General features: G+C 46.2%; 1 protein-coding gene across 10 annotated transcripts in view; it reads right to left on the bottom strand.

Moving 5' to 3' along the window:
- SRGAP2 (SLIT-ROBO Rho GTPase activating protein 2) overlaps positions 1-27,969 on the bottom strand; it is a 91,027-nt gene that overhangs the window by 25,411 nt on the left and 37,647 nt on the right. For 8 of the 10 annotated variants that reach the window (XM_034069944.1, XM_034069947.1, XM_031043872.2 and 5 more), the window contains 9 exons: positions 25,885-26,047; positions 17,262-17,324; positions 14,187-14,402; positions 13,642-13,770; positions 9,434-9,658; positions 7,901-8,002; positions 7,088-7,285; positions 2,569-2,653; positions 225-252 (listed from right to left, as the gene is read on the bottom strand). In XM_034069944.1, the coding sequence (XP_033925835.1) occupies positions 225-252; positions 2,569-2,653; positions 7,088-7,285; positions 7,901-8,002; positions 9,434-9,658; positions 13,642-13,770; positions 14,187-14,402; positions 17,262-17,324; positions 25,885-26,047 (1,209 nt within the window). The remainder of the gene's footprint in view (positions 1-224; positions 253-2,568; positions 2,654-7,087; positions 7,286-7,900; positions 8,003-9,433; positions 9,659-13,641; positions 13,771-14,186; positions 14,403-17,261; positions 17,325-25,884; positions 26,048-27,969) is intronic. The other 2 variants (XM_034069945.1, XM_031043870.2) reach the window with 1 other exon arrangement.

Below are 27,969 nucleotides of genomic sequence, written 5' to 3'. Positions count from 1 at the left end.
CTTTACTCACCCAACCAGAGCTTATTAAACAGATACAGAAGCTGCACCACTACTTGCACTGATGCAGGTAATTGCAATGGTATTCAAAGCTGTATGAACTAGCAGGAACTTGCTTATATATTAGCTAAATAAGTATTTTTAACCAACAGATACAGATCCTGGGCTGGTAATAGATCTAGAATGGCAGTTTGGCCCTAAAATATCACCCCCTGAGCCACACTTACCTGGCAAGGGAGCAGTCAGTCCGTTGACCTGGTAAGAAGACAAAGAAATACAGCATTAGGAATGGAAAAAATACTTTCAACAGCTTTGTAAAGCCAGGTTTGGAAGGAGATGGAGGAGAAAAGCCATTGGAAAAGGAGGAGGCATCTCTGGGGAGCTGGACAGGGGTTGCTCCCCACAGGAGCACTGCTGGGGAGAGCACAGAAGCCCATCCCCACGCTAAGGGCTCCAGTTAATGCAGCAGCATTTTAATAACAGCACAAGGAAAGAGACCCAGAAAACTTGTGCTATTGGGAATTGCCCAGGCAAGGTCTACTGCTGGTGCAGATCATCATCAGGGAAACCACACTCATTTACAACAGCTTAAAAATCCCCCTTCCCTAAGGCTGCCTTCCTGCTCCTGGGGAGCTGGGAGAATGAATGAGGGAAACATCTAATTGCTGATGGCTGACAATTAGCTGCACACATCTTGATAGCCACTTTCCTTTCCCCATGTAGAGCCAAAACAATGCATAATTGACAGGAAAATGTTATTCCAAAGCAGCATATCCAGCCACCTGTCCCATTCCCATCATAGAATATTCATATATATAAATGACATGGCTACGGCAACAGCAAGGGGCTCCTATAGAAAGGTGACAAATGTGTACAGTAGGCAAGGACATAATTACTTGTAGCTAGGAAGACTTGCTGCTATTTTTATTACTGGAACTTGTCATCTATAGATTAAGGTACTTTGCAAGAGAACTAACAAGTGTCACCTGAGGATGGGCCAAAGAAGAAGAAGAACTAGAAGAAACCCATGCATTTTGCAGCGGCTGAGGACACGCAGCTCATTTTTCACTAAAGGTTCTAATCATGCTCCAGGGATATGTGAAAGGAATTTTATTTGTCCATTTCCCAATTAAGGGACATTTTATGGATAAGTCTAGGCACGGTCCCCAGTCTGTACCATGAACCTGCTAATGTGGGCCTGGAGCTGTAATGTACCTCCCTTTGATCTCACAGATGGACAAAGCACGCTGTCCCTGACACACACTGGGTCCCTTCACATGAGAAACTCTGATTTGCAAAGCAGCCACGTGAAAACAGAAGCAGCCTTTAAATCTGCATAGCAATACAGGAATCACATTTAATTTCCTCTTCTTTTCCCCCACCACAGCTTGAGATGGGTTCAAAGGGCAGGCAGGTTAAGGGGAAACAGGGCTCGGTATGCAGAGGTCAGCTATGATCCAGGAATGTGATTAGTCACAGGGCAGCCCGGGTGTCACTTGGAGATATTTAGAAGCAAAAGCAAAATACCCTAAGGACACAGATCTTTGGCTTCAACCACCCTTTCTACAGCTGAAGAGATGAGCAGCTTTAAACAATAAAGCTCAAAATGATGCCAACATCCTTCCCTTACCTTGTGGTTTTGGTCTGATAAACATGAAACTCTTAATTACTGCAGCAATAAGTACTGCAGGTTTTATAGTGCATTTTTAAAGGGAAAGCAAAGCACTTCAAAGGCCACATGCTGTTTAAGTTTTCATTCAGAAGATTTGCACACCGTAAACCTTGGGGAGTCCAGTTAAGTTCCAGATCAAAACATGAGCCCTGCTCCAGCACATCAATCCAGGAATGAGTTGAGCCCTCTTTTGACCTGACATTTAGACTGTTAAAACCTTCTCCTCTGCAAATACGAGGCAGGCAGGTTTCTATGGAAACTTGGATGCATAGTTTAAGTGTGTTTGGCCAACAGGATCTGCCCATACCATGAAGGGGAAGAAATCTGCCTTTGTTCTGACACTAACAGCAAATGCATAGTCAGTTCTGGCTGCTGCCCCTTGACTAATGCCCTCTGGATAGGCAACATATTTGACATGCTCTGAAATGTGCTTAATTCTTCTCATAAAAGCCTGGGCTCCCATGCACTGGTTTGGTCTGGAGTGAAGCCACAGAGGTGAGAAGCAGCTGAACTACCATGCAAACAGAACTGCAGCCCAGGCTAACAAGGCAACACTGCTCAACCAGCAGTAAACTGTAAATGTCAGTGTTTACCCTGATACAGATCATGAAGTGAGAAGCAGAACACACACGTGTACAGGGAGAGGATAAGATGAACCAGGAGGGGCAGGTGTGTGCTTCATCTTATCCATTAGTGATTCATTAAGCATTTTCTGTGCACCACTAATCCAACAGCCACAGAGGTCATTTGGCTCCTCAGCATGCAGAGCAGAAAGGTAATTCAGAAACCATGAGTATGGACACTTTGCATCAGACATCCAAGCCCACTGCACTCAGCTCACTAACTGGGTAAGCGCAACAGCCTGGCTACCAGCAGTGATGAGCACTTCCAGGACTCACTTTCTCCCAGGGTCTTCTGAAGAAGGTCGTGTTTGGCTTGGAGCTTCGTTATCAGGTTCCTGCCCTCCAGATACTCCTTCATTTTCTGTGAAAGTGGAAAAAAAAACAAGATCGTGAGTGGAAAATTAATTTCTTTGATTGCATTTTAGGTTACTGGATTCTGAACATGATGCTGAAGAGAGAATGAAGAGCTCATAGCTGTAAAGTGGGGACCTCAGAGCAGCCTTCCAATAGCTGAAGAGGGACTCAAAAGGATGCTGGAGGGGACACTTCATCAGGACTAAAGTGATAAGGGGATGGGTTCAAGCAGGGGAGATTTATGTTAGATATAAGGAGGTTCCTCCCTGTGAGGGTGCTGAGGCGCTGACACAGGGTGCCCAGAGAAGCTGTGGCTGCCCCATCCCTGGCAGTGCTCAAGGCCAGGTTGGACACAGGGGCTTGGAGCACCCTGCTCTAGTGGAAGGGGTCCCTGCCCATGGCAGGGGGTTGGAATGGATGAGCTTTAAGGTCCCTTCCAACCCAAACCATTCTGTGATTCTATGACCCTATGAATTACGCTGACATTCAGGGTGCAGAGGATGAACCGAGTCCTCCTCGGTTCTCCAGCAAACCTGGAGTTCAGTCCATCCACATCTGCTGTGCAATTTCTATTGTTTCACTGTGGAATCAGCTGAACCTTTGGCATCTTTTCAAGCCATCCGAGAAGCTGTCATGCCTCTCCCCTGCAGACAGGGCGGAATGGGAATGCACTCCCCTCGCGTCACGGGCACTGAATGAACAATCTGTCTTAACAAACTAAAAGGCTGCTACTGTGCTGCTTCTCTCACTTAACCTCCCTCACCCCACTTTACTTGTCAAATAGTGCGTCTGCCTCCACGCTGGATGATACCCAGGGTTGCAGGGGGGGCATGGGACAAAACAAATACAGATATTATTGAAGTTCAGATTTGTTCTCTGGGTGCAACATTACACAGCCATGCAGTCATTTCCCCCCTCCTTCTTTCTGGTTTTTCACAGCTCTGCAATTGCTTGAGGTTCTTTTTCTTTACAGCTCTTTCATCTTGTTTTGCAGCTCAGACCAGCATTATTTATCTCCAGGGTGCTGCAGTGCATCAAACACTGCTGTACAGTAGCTGTCCACATTGTAATGAGGACACGTTTACATACATAGACCAGAACTCTCCAAACAGCTCCTGATCCTAAAGAATGGCCTCCTGTGCTATTGGAAATATTCAGCTAGCAAAATGAACACAAAGAAAGGATTCACATTCAATAGTGAAATGTCCCAGTTCTTGTCTTCATCTTTCCCCAAACCCAACCATTTTCTTTAGGTTCTAGTCCCATATAGCCAAATTAGACTGAGGTGAAGAACAGTATTTTAGCAGCGAGAGTGCCTGCACCCTGCTTGTCCTATGCAGGTCATAACAGCAGAATTCATGCAAGATGTGCAGAACTGTGATGGAATATACACATAGTGCTGGGGTTGCTCACCCTCAAGAGGAAAAGGCACCAGGGAGACCTTAGAGCAGCTCCAGTGCCTAAAGGGGCTGCAGGAAACCTGGAGAGGGGCTTTGGGCAAGGGTCTGTAGGGACAGGACAAGGGGAATGGCTTGAACCTGCCCAAGGGGAGACTGAGCTGAGCTCTTGGGCAGAAGCTGTTCCCTGTGAGGGTGCTGAGGCGCTGGCACAGGGTGCCCAGAGAAGCTGTGGCTGCCCCATCCCTGGCAGTGCTCAAGGCCAGGTTGGACACAGGGGCTTGGACCAGCTGCTCCAGTGGAAGGGGTCCCTGCCCATGGCAGGGGTTGGAGCTGGAGGAGCTTTAAGGTCCCTTCAACCCAAACCAGGCTGGGATTCTACGATATCTAGCAGCAGCACTGAGAGTGGGAGGAACCTTCCAGGACCTAAGGAAGTGTCCAGCACCAGCTCTCCAGCAGTCGTGTGTACTGACAAAAGTGTCTCTGTTGGGCCTTTAATGAGCTGCCAAAGTCTGTGGTTTATGTCCCTTTGGTTGGCAACAATGGAAGAAAAATGTCACAAGAATTAAGTCCCTTTGGAGCATCTCAGCACTTCCTACAGTTAATACTTCCTATAGTTCACAATTCAACTTGCTGTTGTTGTTTTAGAAGAAAACAGGAAACATGATCATTGTGGCAAGAAAAGAAGCAAACCGTATTTCTTGACATTCCCCTGCAGAATCTGCTCCCCAAACCCCAACTCTGTGTTTTGCTCCATCAGTTAAATGGAGCATGCTCTGGCACTCGCCCATGCTCAGGCTGATGGCTCTGAGGCATCAGTAGCAGTCATGTGAAGACCACTGCCTGCCTGCAGATGGGTACCAGGGATTGTTAGAAGGGAGCAGAAGAGAAGGCTCCTAGCCCTCAGTGCAGCATTTCATGCATTCTGTTTCCTCATGCCTAACATTCTGTACCCTGCCTGTTACAAGTATGCTGATGAATAAAACCCCCTCATTTTAAAATAAGGCTCCAGGCTGTTTTCAGTGAATTAAAGAGCCATTAGCTTTTGATTTCTGGCTTAATAAAAACAGTAAAAAAAGAAGAAAATAATCAAACTCCACAAGAACTCCTAAGGATTTAATTTCTAGCAGAGCACAGCTGGAGCCAGACTAAGCACAATCAGATGCAAAGCAGCAGAAATATCCTCAAATCATGTTATTTTGGTGGTGTAAAAATGAAGAGGGGAAGGGGTGTTGTTAGAAACTGAGTATATGGCACCTACCAGCTTCTCACAGCCATGCAACTCTGGCATCCTCTCTGAGTCCAAACTTACTGCAGTATTTTTGCAGTGGTAACCCCTGATCAGATGGCATATAATGAAGCGAAACACAAACCAGACAGTTAAAACAGGGAGGTTCAGGTTAGGCAGAAGCTGTTCCCTGTGAGGGTGCTGAGGCACTGGCACAGGGTGCCCAGAGAAGCTGTGGCTGCCCCATCCCTGGCAGTGCTCAAGGCCAGGTTGGACACAGGGGCTTGGAGCAGCTGCTCCAGTGGAAGGGGTCCCTGCCTGTGGCAGGGTTGGAGCTGGAGGAGCTTTAAGGTCCCTTCCCACCCAAACCAGGCTGGGATTCTATGCACCCTCCCGCACCCATCACAGCCTCATGCTGGCTCCAGTTTTGCAGCAGTGGTATCCAGGCCACATCCCCAGTTTTGCCTCCCTGAAGTCGCTGCTGCCTCCTTGCTTCAGCTGTCTGCATTAGCTCAGTGCTAAGTCAATCATCATTGCTATGCCTTTCACTGACACAGGGAAGTTTAAGCTTCTATTCCGAATACAAATCTTCCTTCAAAGCCCTAACAACAGAGCAGTCTCTGCACCAGCGTGCAGTGACGTGCCTCTAGTGGAAATACAGATTATACTAGCGTAGAGATACTACAGGCAGTACTCCTTCCATTCAATCCCCATGGTGGCATCACTATCTTTACCTAAGAGCTTTGCCTTGCTAGCAATGCAGTACACACTAACATGGAATATACTTTCAAACTAATATTTTGCTTTCCATTCTTATCCCTCAGCATTTAGCACATCATAAGGCATGAGGGGATTTAAATCTCTGTTCTGTACTGCACTTTGCTTTTCCCCCTACACAAAGAATGCCTCGCCCAGATCACTGCACTGCACAGTCTCATTAACATCCATTGGAGTGTTTGCTCATACATTGAACAACCTGCTCCTTATAGATTCAAAGCTTGAAATCCTAATAAAGGGCAGTAGATCAATCAAGCAAGCATCCGGTTAGGCTGGTTGGAGGGGGCTTCCATGGCCAGCTCTATTCTGCACAGTTTCAATAACCAGCTTCACCTTCTACAAAGGCTTTTTCATTTGTTTAAGTCAAAGCCTGACAGGAACCATCCTGCCAGCGAGTTTAATCTGCACAGAAACTTCAGGCTTCTAATAACTAACTTGGAAGAGGAATGTAAAGGGCATTAAATATAGCAAAAGATGCCCAAAGGAATGACAAAGCAACCAGGGTAAGAGGTATGATTTTCATCTGCTGCTTTGAAATATCTTTTAAATGGAAATGAATTCAACAGTTCAACATCAATCTAATTTAGGCATAAAAAACACAGAGTCTGTTATGAAATTCAATCTAAAAAGCTCTTAGCATCTTGTAAAAGGCATCAACTCAATTAAAAGCTGATGTGAGCTGAAACTGTAAGATGATAAGAACAAAAAATGAAAAAGCTCAACATTCCTTTAGTTAGTCTTATTCCTGAAATTGATATTTACAAGCTATTGAGCTCTCCCTCAGACAAATCCTTTTAGATGCACGAGAAATCAAATTTTACACAGTTTATCCACAGCCTAAGTTTGCATCAACAAAGGGATCCCTGTTTATTTGTCAGGAATTCAAAGCACCCGCTTTTAAACCCTAAAATACTTACTCTGCTTGCCCAAAAATCAATCCCAGCAGCATTTCTGCAAGGCGATAGCATCAGTTTGCACTCTCTTGTGAGTGCAATTCTAAGTACATTACACGTGCTTATACTGCAAATTAACTCCTTACTGTGAAGTAGAACTGCTCTGTCTCCTGCTGGTTGGCCCGTCTCTTGGCAATGCTGGGTTTGCTCATGAATGTTTCCGAGACGGTGGATTTCACAGACTCCATGGAGTTGCTGTACTGAAAGCAGTCCGAGACATCGAAGTCCTCTATCGTGACTATATCCTGGATTGTCTGGAGTGTAGCTTCCATAGTCTTCTTAACCTGGCCAGCAGGAATTGGAGTACATAAAACATGAGGATAGTGAGGTGCAAAGAACCACAGAGCTAGTAAGTACCCTGAAGTGTTTTACTAGATGCTGCAAGGGCTGGAGCAGCTGAGAGACCTGGGCTGGTTGAGCCTGGAGAAGAAAAAGCTCCTTAAGGGGAGACCTTAGAGCAGCTCCAGTGCCTAAAGGGGCTGCAGGAAACCTAGAGAGGGGCTTGGGACAAGGGCCTGTAGGGACAGGCCAAGGGGAATGGCTTGAACCTGCCCAAGGGGAGACTGAGCTGAGCTCTGAGGCAGAAGCTGTTCCCTGTGAGGGTGCTGAGGCGCTGGCACAGGGTGCCCAGAGAAGCTGTGGCTGCTCCATCCCTCGCAGTGCTCAAGGCCAGGTTGGACACAGGGGCTTGGAGCAGCTGCTCCAGTGGAAGGGGTCAGGGGTTGGGACTGGAGGAGCTTTAAGGTCCCTTCCAACCCAAACCATTTTATGGTTCTACTCATAAACAGGTATTACTGGTTTTGCATCCTGTGTGCCGTAAGTAAGGTTATTCCTTCCCCAGCCCCCACTCCCCACTAGAAGTGGTAAGAGAGCTGTTGATCTGTGGTTCATTAGCTCACCTCTTCATTTTCGATCTTAAGCGTCGATAATCTAGACTGCAATTGCTGGCACCTCTGCACTAACTCACTCTGGACTGGTTGCTGGGCACATAGCTGCGACTCCTGGAAGAGAAAGAGCACTGCTTTTAGAGTGCTAGGGGGAAGAAACACAATCAGGAACACTGCAGTTACTTCATTCAATTATTAGAAGCAAACAGCTCCCAAAGTGCTTCATTTAAAACTGTAGCCCTGGATTTCAACCAGTGGAAAAGGTTCGTGTTCAAAAATAGCACTTCCCTTCCTGACTGTGCTGAAAAGGGAGCCAGAGAGAATGTGAACATCAAAGAAGTAGTAGAAAATATCAGCTACTCACAGTTGTATAAGCTTGTCATGTGTTTTGGAAGCCTGATGTGCTTTATTACAGATATTAGTCTAAATCCCACTGCACATCAGGAAGAATGTGGTTCAACGCATCAGCCAGGCAGCGTGGGGCAGGCTCAGCTCAACTACCTGCACACTGCAGCAACAGGCACAATTCATGCATAAGGCTATTTTTTAAAGGCAGAAACTAGAGTTTTATCACACAACATCACATATTCAATCTGGTATATATGCAGGACCATTGCACCAAGGCCATCAGCCTGCACTGATAAACCCTCACTTGGCCTTGAGAAGAATGAAGATAAATGATCCACTGAATGGGACCTGTTAAGAGCATGACAGCCTGCAGGTGATGCTTTTTCTTCCCAGGATCTTAGAGGATACTTCCAAAGCACAGACCAACTGAGAGAGGTCATTTGTAGTCTGAGGGTTTCACTTAATGGGGAAGGGACAAAGAGGAGCCATAAGCAGTGATTATAGTTCTTAGCCCAGAAGAAGAGGCTGGCTGCAAGAGACCTGACAGTGCTTCCTCCGTGTTCAGGAGGAAAATCCAGAAATCCAACCAATTGACCTAAATTACTGCATTGCACATGTGTTCCCATTTAGAACTGGTTTCAGCGTGTGTGACTTTAAACAGCTCCCACATGAGTAACCACATCTTGATAAACCTAAAAAGAGAGAGATTTCCATTGCCAAAACCTAAAATCCTCCGATGGCTTTGTCTCATAGGGAAGATGCACAAAGCACCATTGTAAATCTTTTATACTCTACAATTCCACACTCAAATCCTTCCCAAAACCAGCATTTAAGTATCTTGTTGCCCCTTCAAATCTCAAACTTCAGTTTGTCTCAGGGTGAAGGGGTAATCTTGTGGGCTGAATGAGACTAAAACTGTTTCCTATCCACACGTAGTATTATACTCCATGAAGTATAATACTTAATGAAGCATTTTCAGTTTCAGTAGCTTTGATAGCCAAAAAGTAAGAGCCATATTCTGACATTATGTTCCATGAGCCTCTGCTTTATCTTTATATCAGCTAAAGCTTCTCTCATCCTCCTCAAAACAGAGCCAAGCAGGTGGCCTTGCAGTGAGTCTATCAAAGACAGGGACAGTAAACAGGCAGAGGTGGAACTGTTTACAAAGCTAGAGCTGGAAGAGGACTATAAACTGACCATGTCACCCATGTGTGGCTGAAACTCAAACTTCATGGGCGGACAGAAGACGTTGTTGTACATCTCCATCAGGCGCTGCTTATCACTGTTGGCATCCAGGTTCTCCACGGCGTTTTCAATGGCATCCAGACCCTCGTGCTTTGACTGTTCCAGGTTTAGCTCAGCAGACAAGAATGTCCTGAGGGCTCTGTTGAGGCTAGCGTGGTATCCCAGGTCACAGCACTGCTGGAAAAACACACACAATTCCATATGAATAAGCAAAGAAATCCTGCAATAGGTATTAAAATGCTTCTGAAGCCAGAAGTTATCTAAATGGATAGCAAGTTGTGGATGCTTTATCATCTTCTGGATACCAGCACAGTCCCACATGTCTCACTGACTGCAGAGGTACTTTGACTGGTGGTCCTAAGAGCAGGACCTAAACAGAACTTTCAACCTACAATCCCACACCAAATGCCAACTTCATGTTATAATTAATGCCAAGGCAAGAAGAGCTTAAATTTACAGCAGTTTGCAGTCATGGGGTACTAAAGACTTCATTTCATGGTGTTAAACAAAAGCACCCTGGAAGTGGGTATGTTCAATAACATGGCAGCCTATTTCTTGAAATTCTAACCTTACTTTAGGGGCACTGATTCCCACTGAACACACTCTAACATCCTTACACAAAATTGCTCCAAGTAAGAGGAAAACAAGGGATTAAAGTACTATCTGTAGTAACAAGCCACAGGGTCTGGAACATCTGCAGACGTTGATCTGCATCTAAATACTTCTACCCAAGAAACAGAAAGCTGCTTAATTCAGTGTACTTCAGAAAGCAAGAACATGACCTGGACATCACAGGCATAAAGAGCAGAGTCATCCAGAAAGCAAGGAGCAGGCGGCTGCGATGACTTCATTGCTGGGGTGAAACAGAAGAGCAAAGCTCTCCAGCAGAAAGTGGTCGTGGTCAAGAATTTCCTGGCTGTGACACCAGGATGATGTCACTGGAAGACAATCCAGGAGCTTCATCTCCACTGGGGCTGCGCAGCCAATTCTTCACGTTTCAGAAGGGAGAAAGGAGCTTTTCATTAGGATCGGAACCAGCCTGAATTCTTCAGACATCCAATAAAGGGAGCAAGCAAGGAGCCCACCTTCTTGGAGTTACAAGCAAGATTACATACACTAGGAGACAATCCAACAGGAAAGAAAGCGACCATCTGCTTGATTGCTGCACTGCTCTGTAAGCAAAATTCACATGAAATCTCCTCCTCGCCCATCATTTGGGTCTCATCACTGTCATTGTGTGCAAACCCAAAAAGAAAAGGAAGGGGAGGAAAGAGGGAGGGAGAAGACCATTCCCTGCCTGCTCAGAATTGCTGTCACCACATGCTGCTCGATGCCTGGCTCCTGTGCCAACCAGCTGTGGCAGGTGGTAAAAAGAGCTGCAGTTGCTGGTTAGGCTGGTGGCAGAGAATTAAAGGATATTATATTCAATCAGAAAGAACAAAAACCAGCCCCAAAAAAAACCCAGCAACAAAAGATGCTTGATTGAGAATGTGCACGTGTGGAGGCAGCCTTGGATCAACAGCCGCTCTTCTGCATGCACATCACAGTGCTGCTCTCTGCAGTCATCTGGGGAAAGCCAGACTGAGATGGATCAACAGCCCAGCCAGGATGAGGACCAGCTCAGATTTAACAGGAGCAGTGGCTTCTCTTCCCCTCCTACTGTGGGCCAGATCATTGCACACTCACCCAGGGCGAGCAGTTTGTCCTCCCTGTGCTCACCCTCCTCTAGCACACATCTGTCTAAGAGGTGAAGCTGATTCACTGCACAAGGGGAGGTCACTGCTGGGAGCGGTAAGTTAAATGGGACTTCATATTTTACACACCACCTTGCTGAGCTGCAGGACTGCATTAAGCCAAGAAACCCTGGAGAGGGGCTTGGGACAAGGGATGTAGGGACAGGCCAAGGGGAATGGCTTGAACCTGCCCGAGGGGAGACTGAGCTGAGCTCTTAGGCAGAAGCTCTTCCCTGGGAGGGTGCTGAGGCGCTGGCACAGGGTGCCCAGAGAAGCTGTGGCTGCCCCATCCCTGGCAGTGCTCAAGGCCAGGTTGGACACAGGGGCTTGGAGCAGCTGCTCCAGTGGAAGGGGTCCCTGCCCGTGGCAGGGGCTGGAGCTGGAGGAGCTTTAAGGTCCCTTGAACCCAAACCAGGCTGGGATTCTATGAACACATGAAAGCTTTTGGCTGTATGTTAGTGAAACATTTGGCTTCATGTGACAGAAAACATTTCTCAGCCCACTCCCCCACTTGAACATTTTTCAGAGGCCAACGTACCACATTTATAAATGTCTCAGTCTCCCCATCCCTTTTCTGGGTTATATAAATGTTTGATGAAATCATTCTCCAAGGAAATCAATTTTTTATAAGAATTTAATGATAACCCATTCAAATTCACTTCCCAATGCGACAGATCATTAACCCTTTGCCAGTTGGCAGCTTTCAAATACATCCCAAACAGAAGCTTTAAGAAGAAAGAGCCCCCTTGGTTTAGAATGCAATTTACATTTGGAAAGGAAACTGAGATCCTGGAGTAAACACCAATAGTAAACTTACTCCAGAGAGAGCACCATAAGGATTCATCCCCCCCCCCCCGTTTTATCTTCTTTAGATTCCATCCTAGTGACCCTCTCATAAATAGGAGTTAATCCAAACTTCCCCATTACTGTAATGTTTCATTAGCATCAAAGAGCTGCCTCAGTCCCCAAAGTCAGGAAATTCAAAACTACTGGGCTATGTCAGGAACAATTCCTTGCTCTGAACTCACGAGGGAGAATTAACTCACTGTTACCCTGCCCTGCACACTGGAAGCACACAATGGGCTGTGCAAACATGGCAAGTTTAATGCTGTTTGCCCAAACACAATCTACTTGGAAGCAACTCGGAAGATTGCTTTTAGATTCTATTTCGAGATGCGGAACCACCAAAGGATTAAATCAAGGAAGAGAATTAAAAGCTGGCTTAAAAAAAATCACATTTTAAAGTCAGATGCTTCTGATAACCATCAGTGGTTCTAGCTGTTAATTTCTGATCCATCAGGATCAAAGGAATCAAAAGTTGTTCTGGGTTTATGAAATCCACATAGACTCTTTACTGTATATTTACAAAACCAAACCAAATGGCACAATTCAGGTTTCAGCAGATGTTTAAAAGGTGTGCACAGGCAGCAAGTAAAAACCAACCAGGGCTCTTCAGCACAGCAAGTGTGCAAATCACAACTCTTTACAATAACAGTGTTCCCCAAACCATCCAGTACTGAGGAGCCTGACCTCCAAAGGACAGGCTTAAATAAACACCCAGCAGAGAAGTGCACTTCATGTCATTTTATGATCAGCTGAATAAATGCATTATATATACTGTTAGCTATGATAATAGCTGACTAATTAATAATGATCTGAGTGCTCTTTATTGCCTGTGTCTAGAGACACCTCTATCATTACCTCCCCCTCCTACAAGGCAAGCTCCCTCCAGGCTTTGCAGCCGAGTGGCTCTAGCAGTGCTTGGCAAGCAGAGTAAGAGCAAGCAGCAGGCAGTGACCCAGACACAAGGTGTTCAGTGCATCTGGTACTCCAGTTCTGCCCAGTGAAGAGGGGAGTTATGTAGTTGTGAGATGTCTCAGGATTCCTCACTGGTTTTACTCAGTGAAAGGAGGGTTTTGTTGTGTTTTACTAAAAGCAGGCATGATGTCCCCTGAGCACAAGAGCTGGGGAACAACCTCCTGCTCCATTACTCAGTTTCTGCTGAGAGCATCCTTAAGGAAAGGGGGGACTGGTTTCTGTAGCCAGTTAATTTCTTCATTTCTCTGTGTGAACAGAGAGGCAAGGAGAACCTCCAGCACTGGTTCAAGCAACTGTGATACTGAAGCTGAATTTCGTGTTAACTAAGCAAGTCCTTCTTCTGCATGTTTCAATGTCAGGTTTCTTGTGTGAGTTTCTATCTGTGCAACAAAACTGAGTTACTCAATGACAAAAAGCTCACTTAACAGCTTAGTGATCAGTTATTATGCCTGTTGTTACCCTCTAAGCTGCCCATCCAAGATCCTCATTCCACACCTGTACAGAGGCTACCAGTTGTACCAGTGTAGAAGATGCTGAAGAATGAGGGAAGACACATGAGGGTTTAGTGGCAATGATAATCATTGCAGGCACCTAAGCAGCAGCACTTACATCAATGAGATCAGACAGGTCATGAATGTAATACTTGAATACAGATGCATTGGTGGCTTCCAGAGCCAGCAGATACTCGTTTCTTGCCTTAATAGCCTTCAGTCTGTTTTCTGTGTACTTTGCTTGGCGCTAGAAGAGAACCACAAACAGAACAGAGGTTATGAAGGGGTGCAGCAGGAGTAGTAGCATTCTTAGTAACACCAGAGAACACTGCACAATCTTACTGTGCTCACACATTTCTCTTCATTTGGATTCCAGTTTCATTAGGACTCAAAGACCTAGATGAATTATGTGGATGGTTTCAGCAGTACTATACTAAACAGTTCTGCACTTCAAGCCTTCTCCTAAAGCAGGCTGCAGGCTGGGGAGGACAGAGGTTAGAAGGAAGGAACAAGGTGGGTTTATGAGGTTACAGCCCAGCTCCAGCACTAGTGGCTGATAGAAGCCCGTAGGTAGCCTGAGGGCTGGTGCAGGCACCCCACCTCCTCCAGCAGAGGCTGGAGCCTACATCCTCCCCAAGCACTCTACAAGCACTAGGGCACTACCTTCTCCTTCATTTTCTCTATTTTCTTGACAGAGCTTCGTCGAACATGTTTCTCCTCAAACTTGACGTTGGAAGTTGAGTCAGGGGAGCGCGGTGTCTGCTTGTCCTCTTGCTTCACCGACTTCCCAATCTGCTTTTCCTCCTGCTTCTCCGCCTCTTTCAGTTTGCTCTGAGCACTGATGCTGTCAGCGTTGTACATATGATAGGTCTTCATAACCTGCAGAAAATGATAGCCAAGAGTCAGAGCTCCACAGTTCCATTTGCCGAGGAAGAAATGGGTTTACCTAACCACCAAACTAGGCACCCATACGTTCTGCCTTACTTTAACTGTGTGACCAAGCCTTCTGGAGAACAGGAAGGATATTATCTGGAAAGCTCTTGGGTGAGAAAGGATAAAATCCTAAGGAAGAGGTCATATGCTTCAACATATTTCCCAATGCACCCCCAAAACTGTACATTTGTTTAATATAACTATTTCATAACAGCTACCCATCACGTTTCTATTATGTATGAATGCCCTTCATGTTTATATATCACACCAAGCAAACACATTCAAATAGTGCCCAACAGGCCAGATCTGGTTGGTAACAGGGAGTTAGAAATATCTCAACTGGCAAAATGGGAGTTTTCCCATCTCAACAAAGCAGGACAGAAGATGCCTGAGTGGAAGTGTGGCTCTCAGAATGAATCCGAAATCAAAGTGGATGATGCTGCAGCTGCTTCTTTGTTTCACTTTGGCATGAGCCTTCTTGTATGATCCAATAAAGGAGGCGTAGAAACCAAAAACAGATACAGATTAAACCCAGCTTCCTCACTATTCAAGGGAAATTGTATGCCAATGCTGGGAAATGACAGCTTTCATCAGCAGGTAAGGCTGCAGAAGGAATGCCTGTCAGTCTTCCACCTGGATGATAAGGGCTTTAAACATCCCAAATCCCAAGGAACTGTCCTGCAGATCAATAATCTGAACGTAATGGCTGCCAAAGCAGCTCAGGTTCCATTTGTTTAAATCAAATTGGAGATGTAGAAGCACTTCTGTTCACCTTATCTAATGAAAATAGTATTAAAAGAGTGCGGTTCTTTCGCTCAGGGAGAAGTGCACTGGACCCTGGATAGACAACTCTTATTACAGCACATATCTGATAAGCATAGATAGTCACAGGAATATTCCCCCTTCATGTCACAGGATATTCATGTCTAGCTGTGTGTTAATGACACAGAACAAAAACACCAAAGGACATAACATGTCAACTAGCTTTCCTCATCCATCAATGCAAAGCAATTCAATTAACATACCTGAACAAACATCATGATGACACCGTTTCTCTAGGGCCCCCCAAAAATGCACAGTTCCATATGGACACCCCAACAGTGCCATTCCAGCATTAATAAAGCTCCCCCTTGCAAATCAATTACTTCAGCTGAACCCCCATTTATACCTATTTCACCTCAGGCTGAACCGTAACATGATTTTACATAAGGAAGACACATGCTCTCCCTTCATGCAGTGATCAGCAAAGGTTTTCAGATACAAAGAGACGCTGTATTTAAACATGAAAGAGAATGTGAGTGCAGCCAGTGTTCGAGAGAGACACGCTGAATAATTTACACACACACACTTTGGGCTCCTGCATATGCTTAGACTATAAAACAGGCATTTATAATAATAGAGGCAAAGCAGTTTCTTTTCCTCTGTCACTGAGAGTGGGACTGGCAGAAAGCAAGAGAAGCAGAGAGAGAAACCCCAGATTTAATGATTTTATCCTGCTGATGGTGCTGCATTGGCACCCACGAGCTGCCTGCTGAGGCAACAGCACCGTCATGGGCTGACACAGGACACTTCCTAACAGAAACATACAGGTCATTATAATCCTCTAGGCTTTATCTATGGAGGAAAACTGAAGACTTCATCCCTACCCATTCTGCCTGAAAATAGGGATTCTGCTACTCCTTTGGATGGGCTTGGAGCAAGCTGCTCTAGTGGAAGGTGTCCCTGCCTGTGGCAGGGGGCTGGAACTGCATGAGCTTTAAGGTCCCTTCCAACCCAAACCAGGCTGGGATCCTTTGAAAGAGCAAAGGAAACGGATCTCAGTGTAATGTCCCAACGTATCACTAAGGAAGGACAAACAAAAGGACATTTTGAGCAACAAAACCATGTGGGGTTTCTGCTTTTCAGAGAGAACCAGCTCAGTAACAGCTGCAGAAAGCAAGAATTTAATCAAGCAACAGGCTTTTCCATTCATCTATGTGAGCAGAGACGTCCTGGAGCAGCATATGAACTTTTATGAACACATTCCTTCTCCTTCCCGAGGCAGTGCCTCGTTCTCAGTGTCTCCAATGGACAGACTGGGAAGCAAAGAGCACAGATGGAAGAGGATGACTCTAAAGGGAGCTGTTTTGCTGAAAGAGCTGAGGAACAAATAAACACAGTGGGTCCCCCTGCTGAAGCCGTGTGCTGTCTTCTGTACACTGAGACCACACAGCACCATGGGCTGAAGACGTGCAGTGTATTCGGAAGTAATTCTAAACATGGAATGGTTTGGGTTGAAGGGAGCTTAAACCTTCCACCGGAGCAGCTGCTCCAAGCCCCATCCTGCCTGGCCTTGAATGGTGCCAGGGATGGGGCAGCCACAGCTCCTCGGGGCACCCCGCTCATCTCAATCTCCCCTCGGGCAGGTTAAAGCCATTCCCCCTTGTCCTGTCCCTACAGGCCCTTGTCAAAAATCCCTCCCCAGGTTTCTTGTAGACCCTTTAGGTATTGTAGGACTGTTACAAGGTCTATAATATGTCTTGCTCTTTTTAAACCCAGCACTGCAGCTAGTAGCAGATGTGCATTAAGGTGAGATCTTTGAGAAGTGGAGCCAACACTTACAGGGCTAAAACAACAGAGGAATAGAGTGAAAAAGTGAGATTTATGGTGCTCTACAGACTGGTGAGCACCAGCCGCCCTGAGCTGCACAGCCTGCAGACATTTATCAGCCTTGGTGCTTAGTCCCTGCTGTAAGGGCAGGCTGGGAGAAGTCAAACACTTCTTCCTTCTGCCTGAAAAGATGCCAAGAGAATCAGTTTGATTTACCGTGTAGAGTTCATTCAAGACTTTCATCAAGTCTTCCTGGAGCTGCAATCCCACTTCCTTGCTCTGCAACAAAACACAGAAATGAAAGTTAATTGGGGAAGACAGTGAAAAGGCAGAGGAAGTGAGCACACTCCCCAGCTAGAAATACTGTAGGCTCGATTAAGCACTGCTATTTATGCCAGCAAATCCAATAACTGCTCAGCCCAGAGCCACTGCTGGTCAAACTGTACAAACAGGATTAACCCAGTGAAATGTTACATATGCACAGGCAGAGAAGGCTGACAGGTCTGCAGACAGGGAAATTTCCAGAGAACGTGGGATTCTCAACAGTGTAAGCCTGGAAACACACGGATTTGCCCATTTTAGCAGGATCAAGCAGAACCGTGAATGTGGGACAGGTCAGTATGGAAGCTAAAGAAAGGCAGGATAAGGAAGCCAACAGGAATGCTCTTCCATCGTACCACCAGGCAATACTTCAAGTGCATGAGAGCCATCCACCACAAGCCTCATGCTCCCATCTCTGCAGGCAGCCCTGCTGCTCCTCCCTTTGACCCTGTACCTCACTGCCAGCCCTGTGCCACTGCCTGCCCATCCCTCTCACCCTTACTCCTTGTGTCCCTCAACCACACACACATCATGAATTGCCGGTGCCACATCAATGTTCTGATCCCTGAGGATATGAGGGTGCTCAGATGGGGCCTGGCAAAGCCTTATGGAGACAGATCCAGGCGGGAAGCCTTGCTGCAGGGTCTGCAGCTCTCACTTGTGGGCACATACTAAGTCCTGGATTCACCAGGGCACAGTCACTCTTGAATACCTTCAGATACTGGAGCAGGAATGGCTCATTGAAGATGCAGTGTTCCATGGAGTCCTAGAATGGTTTGGGTTGGAAGGGACTTTAAAACTCCTCCAGTTCCAACCCACTGCCAGAAACAAGATCCACAGTTTTCCACCTCTGAAAGAAGGAAGCTGAAGCTGCTGCTCATCACTGCACTGATTTGGGTGGCAGAGATTTTTATGACTGCTTTTTCCTTCACCAATGGAGATGATCAATGGAAGTGACTGGCTCTGCCTGAAATGCCCTCAGCACTGAACTTCTTGCACAGAAGAAGCTTTTCAGCTATGCTGGTTCAAGACTGGACCAATCGCCTGCCCTTCACCCAGCTCTTTTCAGCTCATTTGCTTATTTCCTGCATAAAATTGCTCATTCACTGTAAAACTGCTGAAGCATCAATTATGCGAAAGATGAAAATGAATATTTTAATGCATGTTCAGGTTGAAGAAGAAAAGCAGCAGCTTAAGAGCTGAACTGTCAAAACACCCAAGTCTTTGTGCTTCCAAATGAGCTCTCAAGAAAGGAACTGCCAGATTGCTGGACTGGAAAAGAACTCCCATTAAGATGAAGGTAAGATAGATCACAGGTGCCATGAAAACACGAGCTGTGCAATGATCACTGCTCATTTACTGCTGCTCCCTCTACTGATTCCACCAACAAAAACAGGTTTAGGGAGAAAAATTAACTTGGTGGCCCTGATAAATGGAAAGGCACTGGAGGAAGCAGAAGGGTTTGCTTGGGAAAGGCAAAGGAAAACACCTTAGACATTAGCACAGAAGTTGTTGCTCAAGTGCTGTACAGGGTGATGGACCTGACACACAGAGCACTTGCCTGAGGTCCCAAAGAGCTCCAAGCGCATCCAGGTTAAAACCAGCATCACACAGGCAGGAGAGATTTCAGGCTCACGCTAGAATGGGGCATGGAATTACAACTCAAATGCATACTGAGGATAACCAACCGCATCATCTCTGCACTTGCAAACGTCTCCAGATACCAATTGCTATTTCAACATCAATCTCTTTATTATGTTGTTCAAAAGCAGATGGGGTTTGGAATGATGCATTTTGTAAACAGCCTTCCAGGAAAAAACAAATAAAAAGTGAAAAAAGAAACCTGGTAAATTTCACCCTTATCTGTTCCTGGCTGTACCTGCAACTGGAGTCTGTCTGTCCATCCCCTAGAAACCCAGAGGAAGGGCTTGTGCAAGCAAATCTTATCTCCTTGACTCCAATAATGAAGTGTGGGGAGGGAGTGTCCCCACAAACTGTGTCATCTCCTCATCCCATCAAGGCTAAACACTTGTCCTCTTGATCTGGGAGATTATCTACTTTGATGCACATCATTAGGGCACTTGGATGATGGCCCAGCATGGGAGCCCCCCCATGCCCGAGGCTGGGGAAGGGGGAAAGCAGGGCAACCTGCAGCCTCAGTGTTGTCCTCACAAGCTGCCTTTTCTCCAGCCCGAAAGAGGAAAGTGAAAGAAGCTGCCCTAAGCACACATATGCATCAACATACACACTCACACATGCACACATACTCCTTTGTTACAACAGGGGCTGCATGCACCATGTGCAGAGCTGGAGGTTGCTGCCACCCCTGGCTGGAGCACAGATTCCCAGTGCTCGGTGCCAGCTCCTCAACGGCCTCTTTGTTCCAGCCTCCTCCCCTCCACCTCCCTGCTAATTCAATCAAGATGTTTTTGGGATCTACTGCAGCACTCGCTTGGCTGTTCCACATTCCAGCAAACATTAACGACTTCAGCTTCAAAATATTTAGGGGGGATAATAAATAGGAGAGCTAAGGAATGTTGTCAGCGTTTCATGCGCAGGATCTCCAGCCTCACTAACGTGGAGCCAAATCTGATAGAAGGATGGTTCAGCTTCACCGAGCACACCGTGAAGCTCAGGAGATGCTTGCTGTGTAAGCTCCACACACCAGGGAAGCACTCAGAAACAAACCATCAGAGAGGGAATGAAACACATGGAGAGAAGAGATTTTATCTAATACAGTGCCTAAAATTATGTCAGCCCATGACAGGGCTGGAGCTGGAACCCAAATCTGCTGAGCCTGGAAACTGCTCTCTAACAAGAGACCATTTCTCTCCATCATATAAAAAGGAATAATTAGGATATTTATTCATAGAATCCCAGCCTGGTTTAGGTGGAAGGGAGCTTAAAGCTCATCCGGGGATGGGGCAGCCACAGCTTCTCTGGGCACCCTGTGCCAGCGCCTCAGCACCCCCATAGGGAAGAGCTTCTGCCTAAGAGCTCATCCCAATCTACCTATTATCTAAACCTAAACATTACGCATTACTCAACATCTTCTTAAGAAGCTTGTTAAAGAGAAGACTTGCAAGAACTTTATGGATAAGGTGCTTGGCCATCATCACATAGCCCCGCACAACAGGAATACTGGGAGGACCTCTTCTAAAGCTTCAGAGGCTCCAGGATTTAAAGCAAAGCCAGGCAAACAAATCCTGTGTCATGTTGTACAATATACATGCACATTTTGGATGGCAGCTCATCAGTTCCCAGCATAACGGTGCATTATGATCCAGTCACTCATATGTAACTTACAGTTGTATTATCTAGTTTTCTCCACTAGTGATTTCTTTCACTACTATGTCAGGAATAAGGAATTTTCCTTATGACAGCAAAACACTACTCTGAGAAGCCCTTCTTACATGAAACCATGTCACACCACTGCCTCCCATACTCTGGGCTTAAAGAGTCTCTTCCAAACAACCCCCATCTCCTATATCTCTTATTTTTGTGCTGATCCTGTTGAACATTGGCCTTCAGGGACTTCATCCCAACAAACCAAGCAATTTATGGTTTAGGTTGGGAGGGACCTTGAAGTCCTTTTCCTCAGTGCTGCTCTCAAACCAGGGCCAAATGCAGTGTATTCCATGCCCAATCTACACACAGAAGTGACATTTTTAGCCTGTAACATGCAGTAGAATTACTCCAGCTGTAGCCTCTGGCATTCAGTACATCTCCCTGGGCATCAGGCTCTGATCCCACCGCTGTATCTGGCCAGGTACAAAGTGCTAGCAGCCTAACAGAAACCATCACTCCAATCACAGCACCACACTGCTGAATTCACTCCCTCTCCCTTCCTTCACTCCACTTGTTCTAAAAATAAGCAGTAGGAAAACTGGGAGACTTCATTTCCCCAGTGAGAAATGGGAAAGCAGCACTTCCCAACAGGCTTCTGTAGCCTTTACCTCTGGGGGAAAGAGGAAGAACTCACCATTGCTATCTCCTGAGGCACCTAAGGCAGAGGAGCGCAGTGGGTAAGGATGCACACGTGAGAGCAGAGCTACAGCATGTACTTACTAAGTCTGTACCTCAGTTTTACTGATGGTATTTGTCTATTTACATGCCTACACTGGTATGGAGAAGTGCCCAGCGTTTTGGCCAGTGCACTTCCTTCCTGTGCATGGGTTTTCCCTGTGTGGTGTATTTTAAGACCCTTTCATACACTGGTACCATCGCAGCCACGAGACACGCTGCAGCTGTAAAGTAGGTCAGCTTAAGCACAGACCCCTAAAGAGAATTAATAATTCTTCTTCTTTGATTACCACAAGGCTTTTAAGCAACTCATTGTGGATTTTCCATTTCACATCAAGCACAGTGTACTAACAGATAAACTGGTTTTTCACCATGATCAAAGGTATTAAACAGGAAGCGATTTTAAACCCTCAGCTTTGTTTTTCTTCATGTTTTACATGGTTTTCTCTCCATAAATATCACAATTGCACTTGCTACAGGAATGCTGTGCTCTCAGAGCAAGATCTGCAGGGCAACCACCCCTCCCTGTCCCCTCTCTATACCAGGGGGACACGTCCACCTCAATGAGCCTTAAAGCAGGATGGAGTCAGTGCTCCAAGTGCCTCCAGTGTGGCTCTAGGTTGACACAGGAACTTGTGCATCTGCAGAGTAAATCTGCCTTTCATCGGGCCCAACCATCACCCCAGGACTGCCAAACCTATCACTAAACCATGTCACTGAGGGCAAGCTGATCTCCCCCATGGCCACTCCTCAAAGCCCATGGCTGATCCCCAGTCACCCTCATGCAAAGAAAACAAGAGCCACATTAAAAGGATGGGGTGATGGGGGGGGATAGAGTGAAAAGGGAGGAAAGGGAAAATCAAGCCCAGAATCAACCTAAATGGAAGACTATTTTGAACACATACACAAATATATATTCAGGGCCACACTGAAGAGGATAAACAGGAAGCAATCAGAGGATTGCTCTCCACAGCAGTAGGAAAGGCACCGACATCAAAGCAGGACAGTCATCCAGGAAAGGGAGAGGTGACCAGAATAGCAACACTGGGTGGCACACAGGCTTGAAACCAGCCCTGCACAAAACCCAGGGCTAAATCCTGCACAAGTAAGGAAATAGGACCTCCTTCCTCAGGTGTACCAGTTTGGTATGAGGACAATTCCACTCAGTTTTATTTGCTCGAGAGGTTATATATGTCACCATTTATCTTCCCTTTGTTTCGCAGTAGCACACAATTGAGCTGACACCATTCCTGAGGCCAATGCCAGATCCCTGCTGATGCCAACAGGATTTATCTGCTATAGTTTCCAGCCCTGACTGACAACATCATCTACTGAGATGTAAAAGTGATCTCTTAGGAGAACCCAAGACAGAGGCCATGGAACGAGAAGGGTGTTCAAATACCTCCACCTTTGGCTGCAAGTCTGAGTAAGTTCTAACCCCACATCTGGTGCAAACAGCCCAGTGCTCTGATACTGAAAGGTTTTACAGGGAGAGCTATGCGAGGAAGTAAACAGATCCCAGAGGCAGGAAGAATCAGGGCTGACACACGCTGTACATCCAGCACCACTTCAGGCCTGGCTTTGGCATCAAACACAGCTTCTCTTATCAGCAGAGCTACCTTTGAAGTGGCTGGCAAGCTTCCCTCTAGCACTCAGGCAATTGAGACCCTCCACATCGTAACACAGCCCCAGAGAGGGGTCTCTTCATCACGAGACAGGGACAGAAGAACTGCAGGAGCAGAGGCATGGAGCATGCAGGCTTCCCATGGCACTGTGGAGGTAAACCCTTGGAAAAGCCACGTGCGATGCTGCTGGAATTCCAGGAGGTCACTGATTTCAGGCCAGACCTGTCCAAGCTCGACCACCAGCACTGCTGTGCCCTTTGTAGGACTGGTCCAGGGGTCCAAGTGTGAACACAAGAATCGGTCTCAGCCTGCCCACCGGAGCCACTGGAAGAGACAAACCCACACTTGCTCCCACCAGTTCCAGTGAGACCTGGTTCGGGTTCATGCTGCTCCAGCCACACCACAGTAGCTCCCACCCGCTTCCCTTCACATCAATGTCACCCTCAGGGATGTGCTTCCTTCCCAGCTCAGCCTTTATCACACTCACCCAGGCCCCTCACACCCCTCAGGCTGGATTACGGCTGCACGCTGTACTTAGATCTCTCTCGTTTGAAGCAGCTCACCACTTCACACAGTGCAAGATACAGAGTTTAGCAACAAAAGGGTTCTTAAGCACATCTTTTTTTAGCCTGGTTGTTCCTCTTAGCTCACCTGCTCCATCCCAGCAGCACACAAAGCAACGATTTGAGAAAGCCCTGAATTATAAATGGCCCAAGAAAAGGATCTCATGCCTCAGGATTTGATTTCAACTGCGCTCAGTAAATGGGGAGCTCTGTATCCTCTCCATTTCACAGCATTATTTACAGGCCAGTGAGCAGCTCCTAAATGTAAGTCACTAGAGCACCTGCAAGCAGCCAGACACATCTAACTGTTCTCAGGTCTTTTCCAAGCAGAAGTATAAAGAAATGATGTTCCTCAGGCCTTCAAATAGCAAAGCGCCCTTGTTTTTAACACAGGTCCCTGTGTAGGATGAGCCAAGGACAGAGATCTCCCAGACCAGCAGCAAGATTGGCAGCCCAATTCCAACAGCTACAATTGCCACTGGCAAACAGGGAAAGCCAAGCTTGTCAGAGACAAATAGCTGGGATTTAGAGACAAATGCCTTCTGTTTGTGTTAGAGCTGTGAGAAAGCAACCAGAGGGGCATTGTGTTTTGGTGGTCAGTTATTTGTTTGGTTTTATTCCTCTACCCCAAACCAACCCAAGCAGGGCAAACCCATTGCCATGGTTTATACAAGGCTTTTATACAAGGGGCTGAAAATTAAGCTGCTCCTTTCCAGCCAGATTGGGATCTTATCAATTTCCATGTCGTACTTTGCTGCGGTATTTTCTCAGCCACCTTCCTCAAGCACAGCCTTTGTTGAAATTCAGTGGGGAGATTACTCCTCCTTTGGAAGGATTAGGGGAATTGAAGAGTAGCTGCCATTCAGTAATCCCATGTAAGTATCTAATCACCCATAATGTAATTACCAGAAAGTTTTAAAAGGTCAAAAAGGCCTTAGTGTGATGCTACTTGAGAGGGAGACGGTTCCTCCTCTGCTTGGGGAGTGACTCAAAAGAAGAGGTAAAAGCAAACCAGATTGTCACCCATTAAAAACTCCAGGAATACAGAGGATGAACAACACAACTGTCCACTTGTTTTCATCCCCCTATGGAAATCAGCTGCCAACACACACAAATACCTGCTGTAAAGGAGCAAACATATCCTGCTCTCCAGGTAACGCACAACACGCTGCTCCCTCAAGTGCATCTTGACATGAAACATCACCCACCGTATCGAGCACTGTTTGCTAGCAGTCTAAACAGACTGCTTTACACATACTGTCCTCATCACTTAGAGCAATAGAGAGACACTAAGGAATACTGGAATGCTCTTTCGTCAAGACATTTACAAGACTGGCAAGAGCAGAGCGAAAAGCCAACGTTACTGCCAACTGCACTGAAACAGATCTTAATCTACTGACACCGTTTTAACATAACTGACACCAGTGAAGGCAAGAAGACACACACGGAAGTACCCCAAGATCTTCTGATGAACACTGCTCCTCCCCCACAGACTTATGTGATTTAGGAAAAGTCCCCACAAAAGAACTCTCCAGAAAGCTCAAGTCCTGCTGCAATGCTCTTCTCTAGGCCTTGCAATAGCAGGAAGAACCCTCCATGTCACGACACATTGCAAGGGGTGAGGGAAGAGAAATGGCTTTCAAAGTCAGACCTGCTATGTTCTTAATGTCACCTCGCAGATGTTAGAGCCATTGACTGGAGAGAGCAGGCATTACCATTCAAGAGGAGCTTCAGAGCTGCCCTATCATGTTTCTTCTACTGGAACAACAGAGTCTTAATAGAAGAACCCTTTCCCATGCTGTCCCACTGTATTTTCCAGATAGGAATCAAGGGGAGCCTCACCAAAGAGACATCAGCTGCATGTTCTGCTTTCCAGAGAGAACAATACATCCATTTCTTATGTAGCATGGTAAGAATTCTCCCCAGTTTTTCTTTTAGTGGTAGTTTCTCCTCCCTGGGAAATACAAGTTTAGTCTGAGAGAGCTGCTCCTGACTATGTTCAAAGTTGAAGACCTGAAGGGTTTCTGCATATCTAACAGAAGTTTCAAACCGCATACAAACTATGATGAGGAGATTAAGAGGAAAAAACAGCCTGAATCCAGACCAACAAATCAAAACTGACCAGTTCTGGGACCATCCTAAACCAGTGCAAGAAGAAAACGACTTAAGAAATCAAAGTCCAGCAGAGTTAGCCATGAAGAGGAAGAAAGCCCATGCGTCAGCACAGCCACCGGTGACTCGGTCCACCAGGTAACAGCTAAAATGGTATTTCAGAGGGACAAATGAAGTGGTACAGCACTGAGTTACCTTCTTGAAGAGGCGCCCCGAGTCCTCGCTGACCTGCACGAAGCGCGGGATGATGTTGTTGAGATAGATGTCACTGAGCGTGGTGTGGTCCCTGCTCTCCCGCTTCACCTGGTTGAGCAGCAGATTCCAGCAGTTCACTGGGGACAGCACATTCTGATCCTTCCTAGAGAGGACACAAACAGAAACAGGAATTGGATAGGACTGAAGTGCACAAACCCATTCTGTTCAGGATGGTTTGTGTCTAGAAACGCTAGAAACTCAGCTGCAGGATGCATGCATTGCTGAGGAGAGGAGAGCAGAGGATGGCTATAAAACAGCTATTGCACACCCAGAAAACACACCCTAAATTGCACAACTACATTCACATGGCCCCAGGCTTTTGTCCCCCAACAAACAAAGGCAAATGCAAGCTTCAGGATGCCAAATGTAAGCTTTGATTTCTGCTTTTAGATCCAAGATGCTGTGCATAAATGACAGTGCCTGAGGGACAGCGATGGCTCCCGTGTCTGACACCAGGTTTCCCTACACTGTCTCAGGCACTTGGGACATCACCACAATAATAATATTTCAAATGCTAAACAGCATCTGCATAGGAAACAGAACGTTGTGTTTTATGTACATGTGAGCATATATATATGTCCTGGGCAAAAGAAAAGGCAACAGTCATAAAACCAGCTTGATTTTCTCATCTTTGAACTTCCTCCACCTTAGCACAGCTGATTCACTGCACTCTGCAAATAACCAACACGAAGGGCGAAAAAAAGGGAGATGAGAGGAACCTCAGTTTATTTAGATCAACATTTCATCTACTAAAGGAGTAAATCACTTAAAGCACCATTTCTTAAGGCACTAGATGAAAGTGAGGAGGCTCGCGGGGATGCTGCACGGTCCTGGTTGGAGCTGGCACATCGAGGTGTAGTCTGAACTCAGCGTTTACTTCTCTTTAGATGTGTTTATCATTTGTTTACAGTACAGTAATAGTTATTTAGAAAAGAGTAAGGCAGATCTGGAGGAAAGCCAACGCTGCTCTTGATTACTGCAAGCAACTGCAGCCCATTTCTTCCCTCTTAAAAGAAATGTGGTTTCATTTCCATTGAAAGAGAGGAATATTCTGTACTGAAAAGGACAGAATCTGCTGCAAGAGATGTCTGACACTGGGAAAATGAACCTGTGGCAGTTTCATGACCCTTTCCATGACATCAGTAATGGATTTGCAGTGCAATACAGGTCATTTTAGATAAGAATAGTTTCAGACCAGCTGATCTTGATGCTTTGTTTCTCAAAAGAATATGAAAAGCTCAGGAAATAACTGCAGCTTGTGATGTCCAAATCTGCTCCAAGGGTTGGAGTGTGTGTGTAGTGGGAGGGGGTGCAAAGAGGATTCCAGGCTTTTGGGTCTCCTGGTGTTTTGAGTGAAAGGATAGTAGAAAATAAAGACTAGGATGCCGAGATTTTATTTGGAGACAATATTTGCCTCCCTACTGTACGTCCTGTATTGCAGATACTGCTGACGCGCAGAACCAGATGGAATGATCAAAATGCAGAACTGCACAAGGTTGAAACTGCCAGATGTTCAGCTCTATAAATCAAACAGTCACCACCCCACCCCCCCCATCTGCAGTCAGCATTTGCAGCACACCGTGTGTTTTGTTACTATGCCAGGGAGCTAAATACTAACTGTGAGACCCAGCGTAAATCTATGGGCACTGAGCAGGCTGCAGCAGCCTCCAAGGGCACGTGGTATCCAATGGAGATAGAAAGCTGCCACCATGAAAGAAGGCAATACACACAGGAAGGGTTTTTCTAATGTGGATGAGACAAGAACCCAGCTTTCTTGCACTGAAGAGAGGGCAGGAGGAGGAAAGGCATCTCCAGAAAGAGCTTCTCTGAGGAGCTGCACTGGGTCAGAGGTGTAGGCACCATCTGCACAAGCACCACCTCCACCAACAACTCACTCAGGTGGAAGACAGGAAGCAAACTAAGGAAGAATTGTGGATGATTATACAGAGAAGTTGACAAAGGACAGTATTCAAAGTTAAAAGTAGGCTGGTTTGCTCCTTTACATCAGTGATATAAAAGGACTTT

This window comes from Melopsittacus undulatus, chromosome 16 (genome assembly GCF_012275295.1).
Source record: "Melopsittacus undulatus isolate bMelUnd1 chromosome 16, bMelUnd1.mat.Z, whole genome shotgun sequence".
NCBI classification, from domain to species: Eukaryota; Metazoa; Chordata; class Aves; order Psittaciformes; family Psittaculidae; genus Melopsittacus; species Melopsittacus undulatus.
Note: the sequence above shows the minus strand (reverse complement) of the source record. Positions and strands in the feature narration are given on the sequence as shown.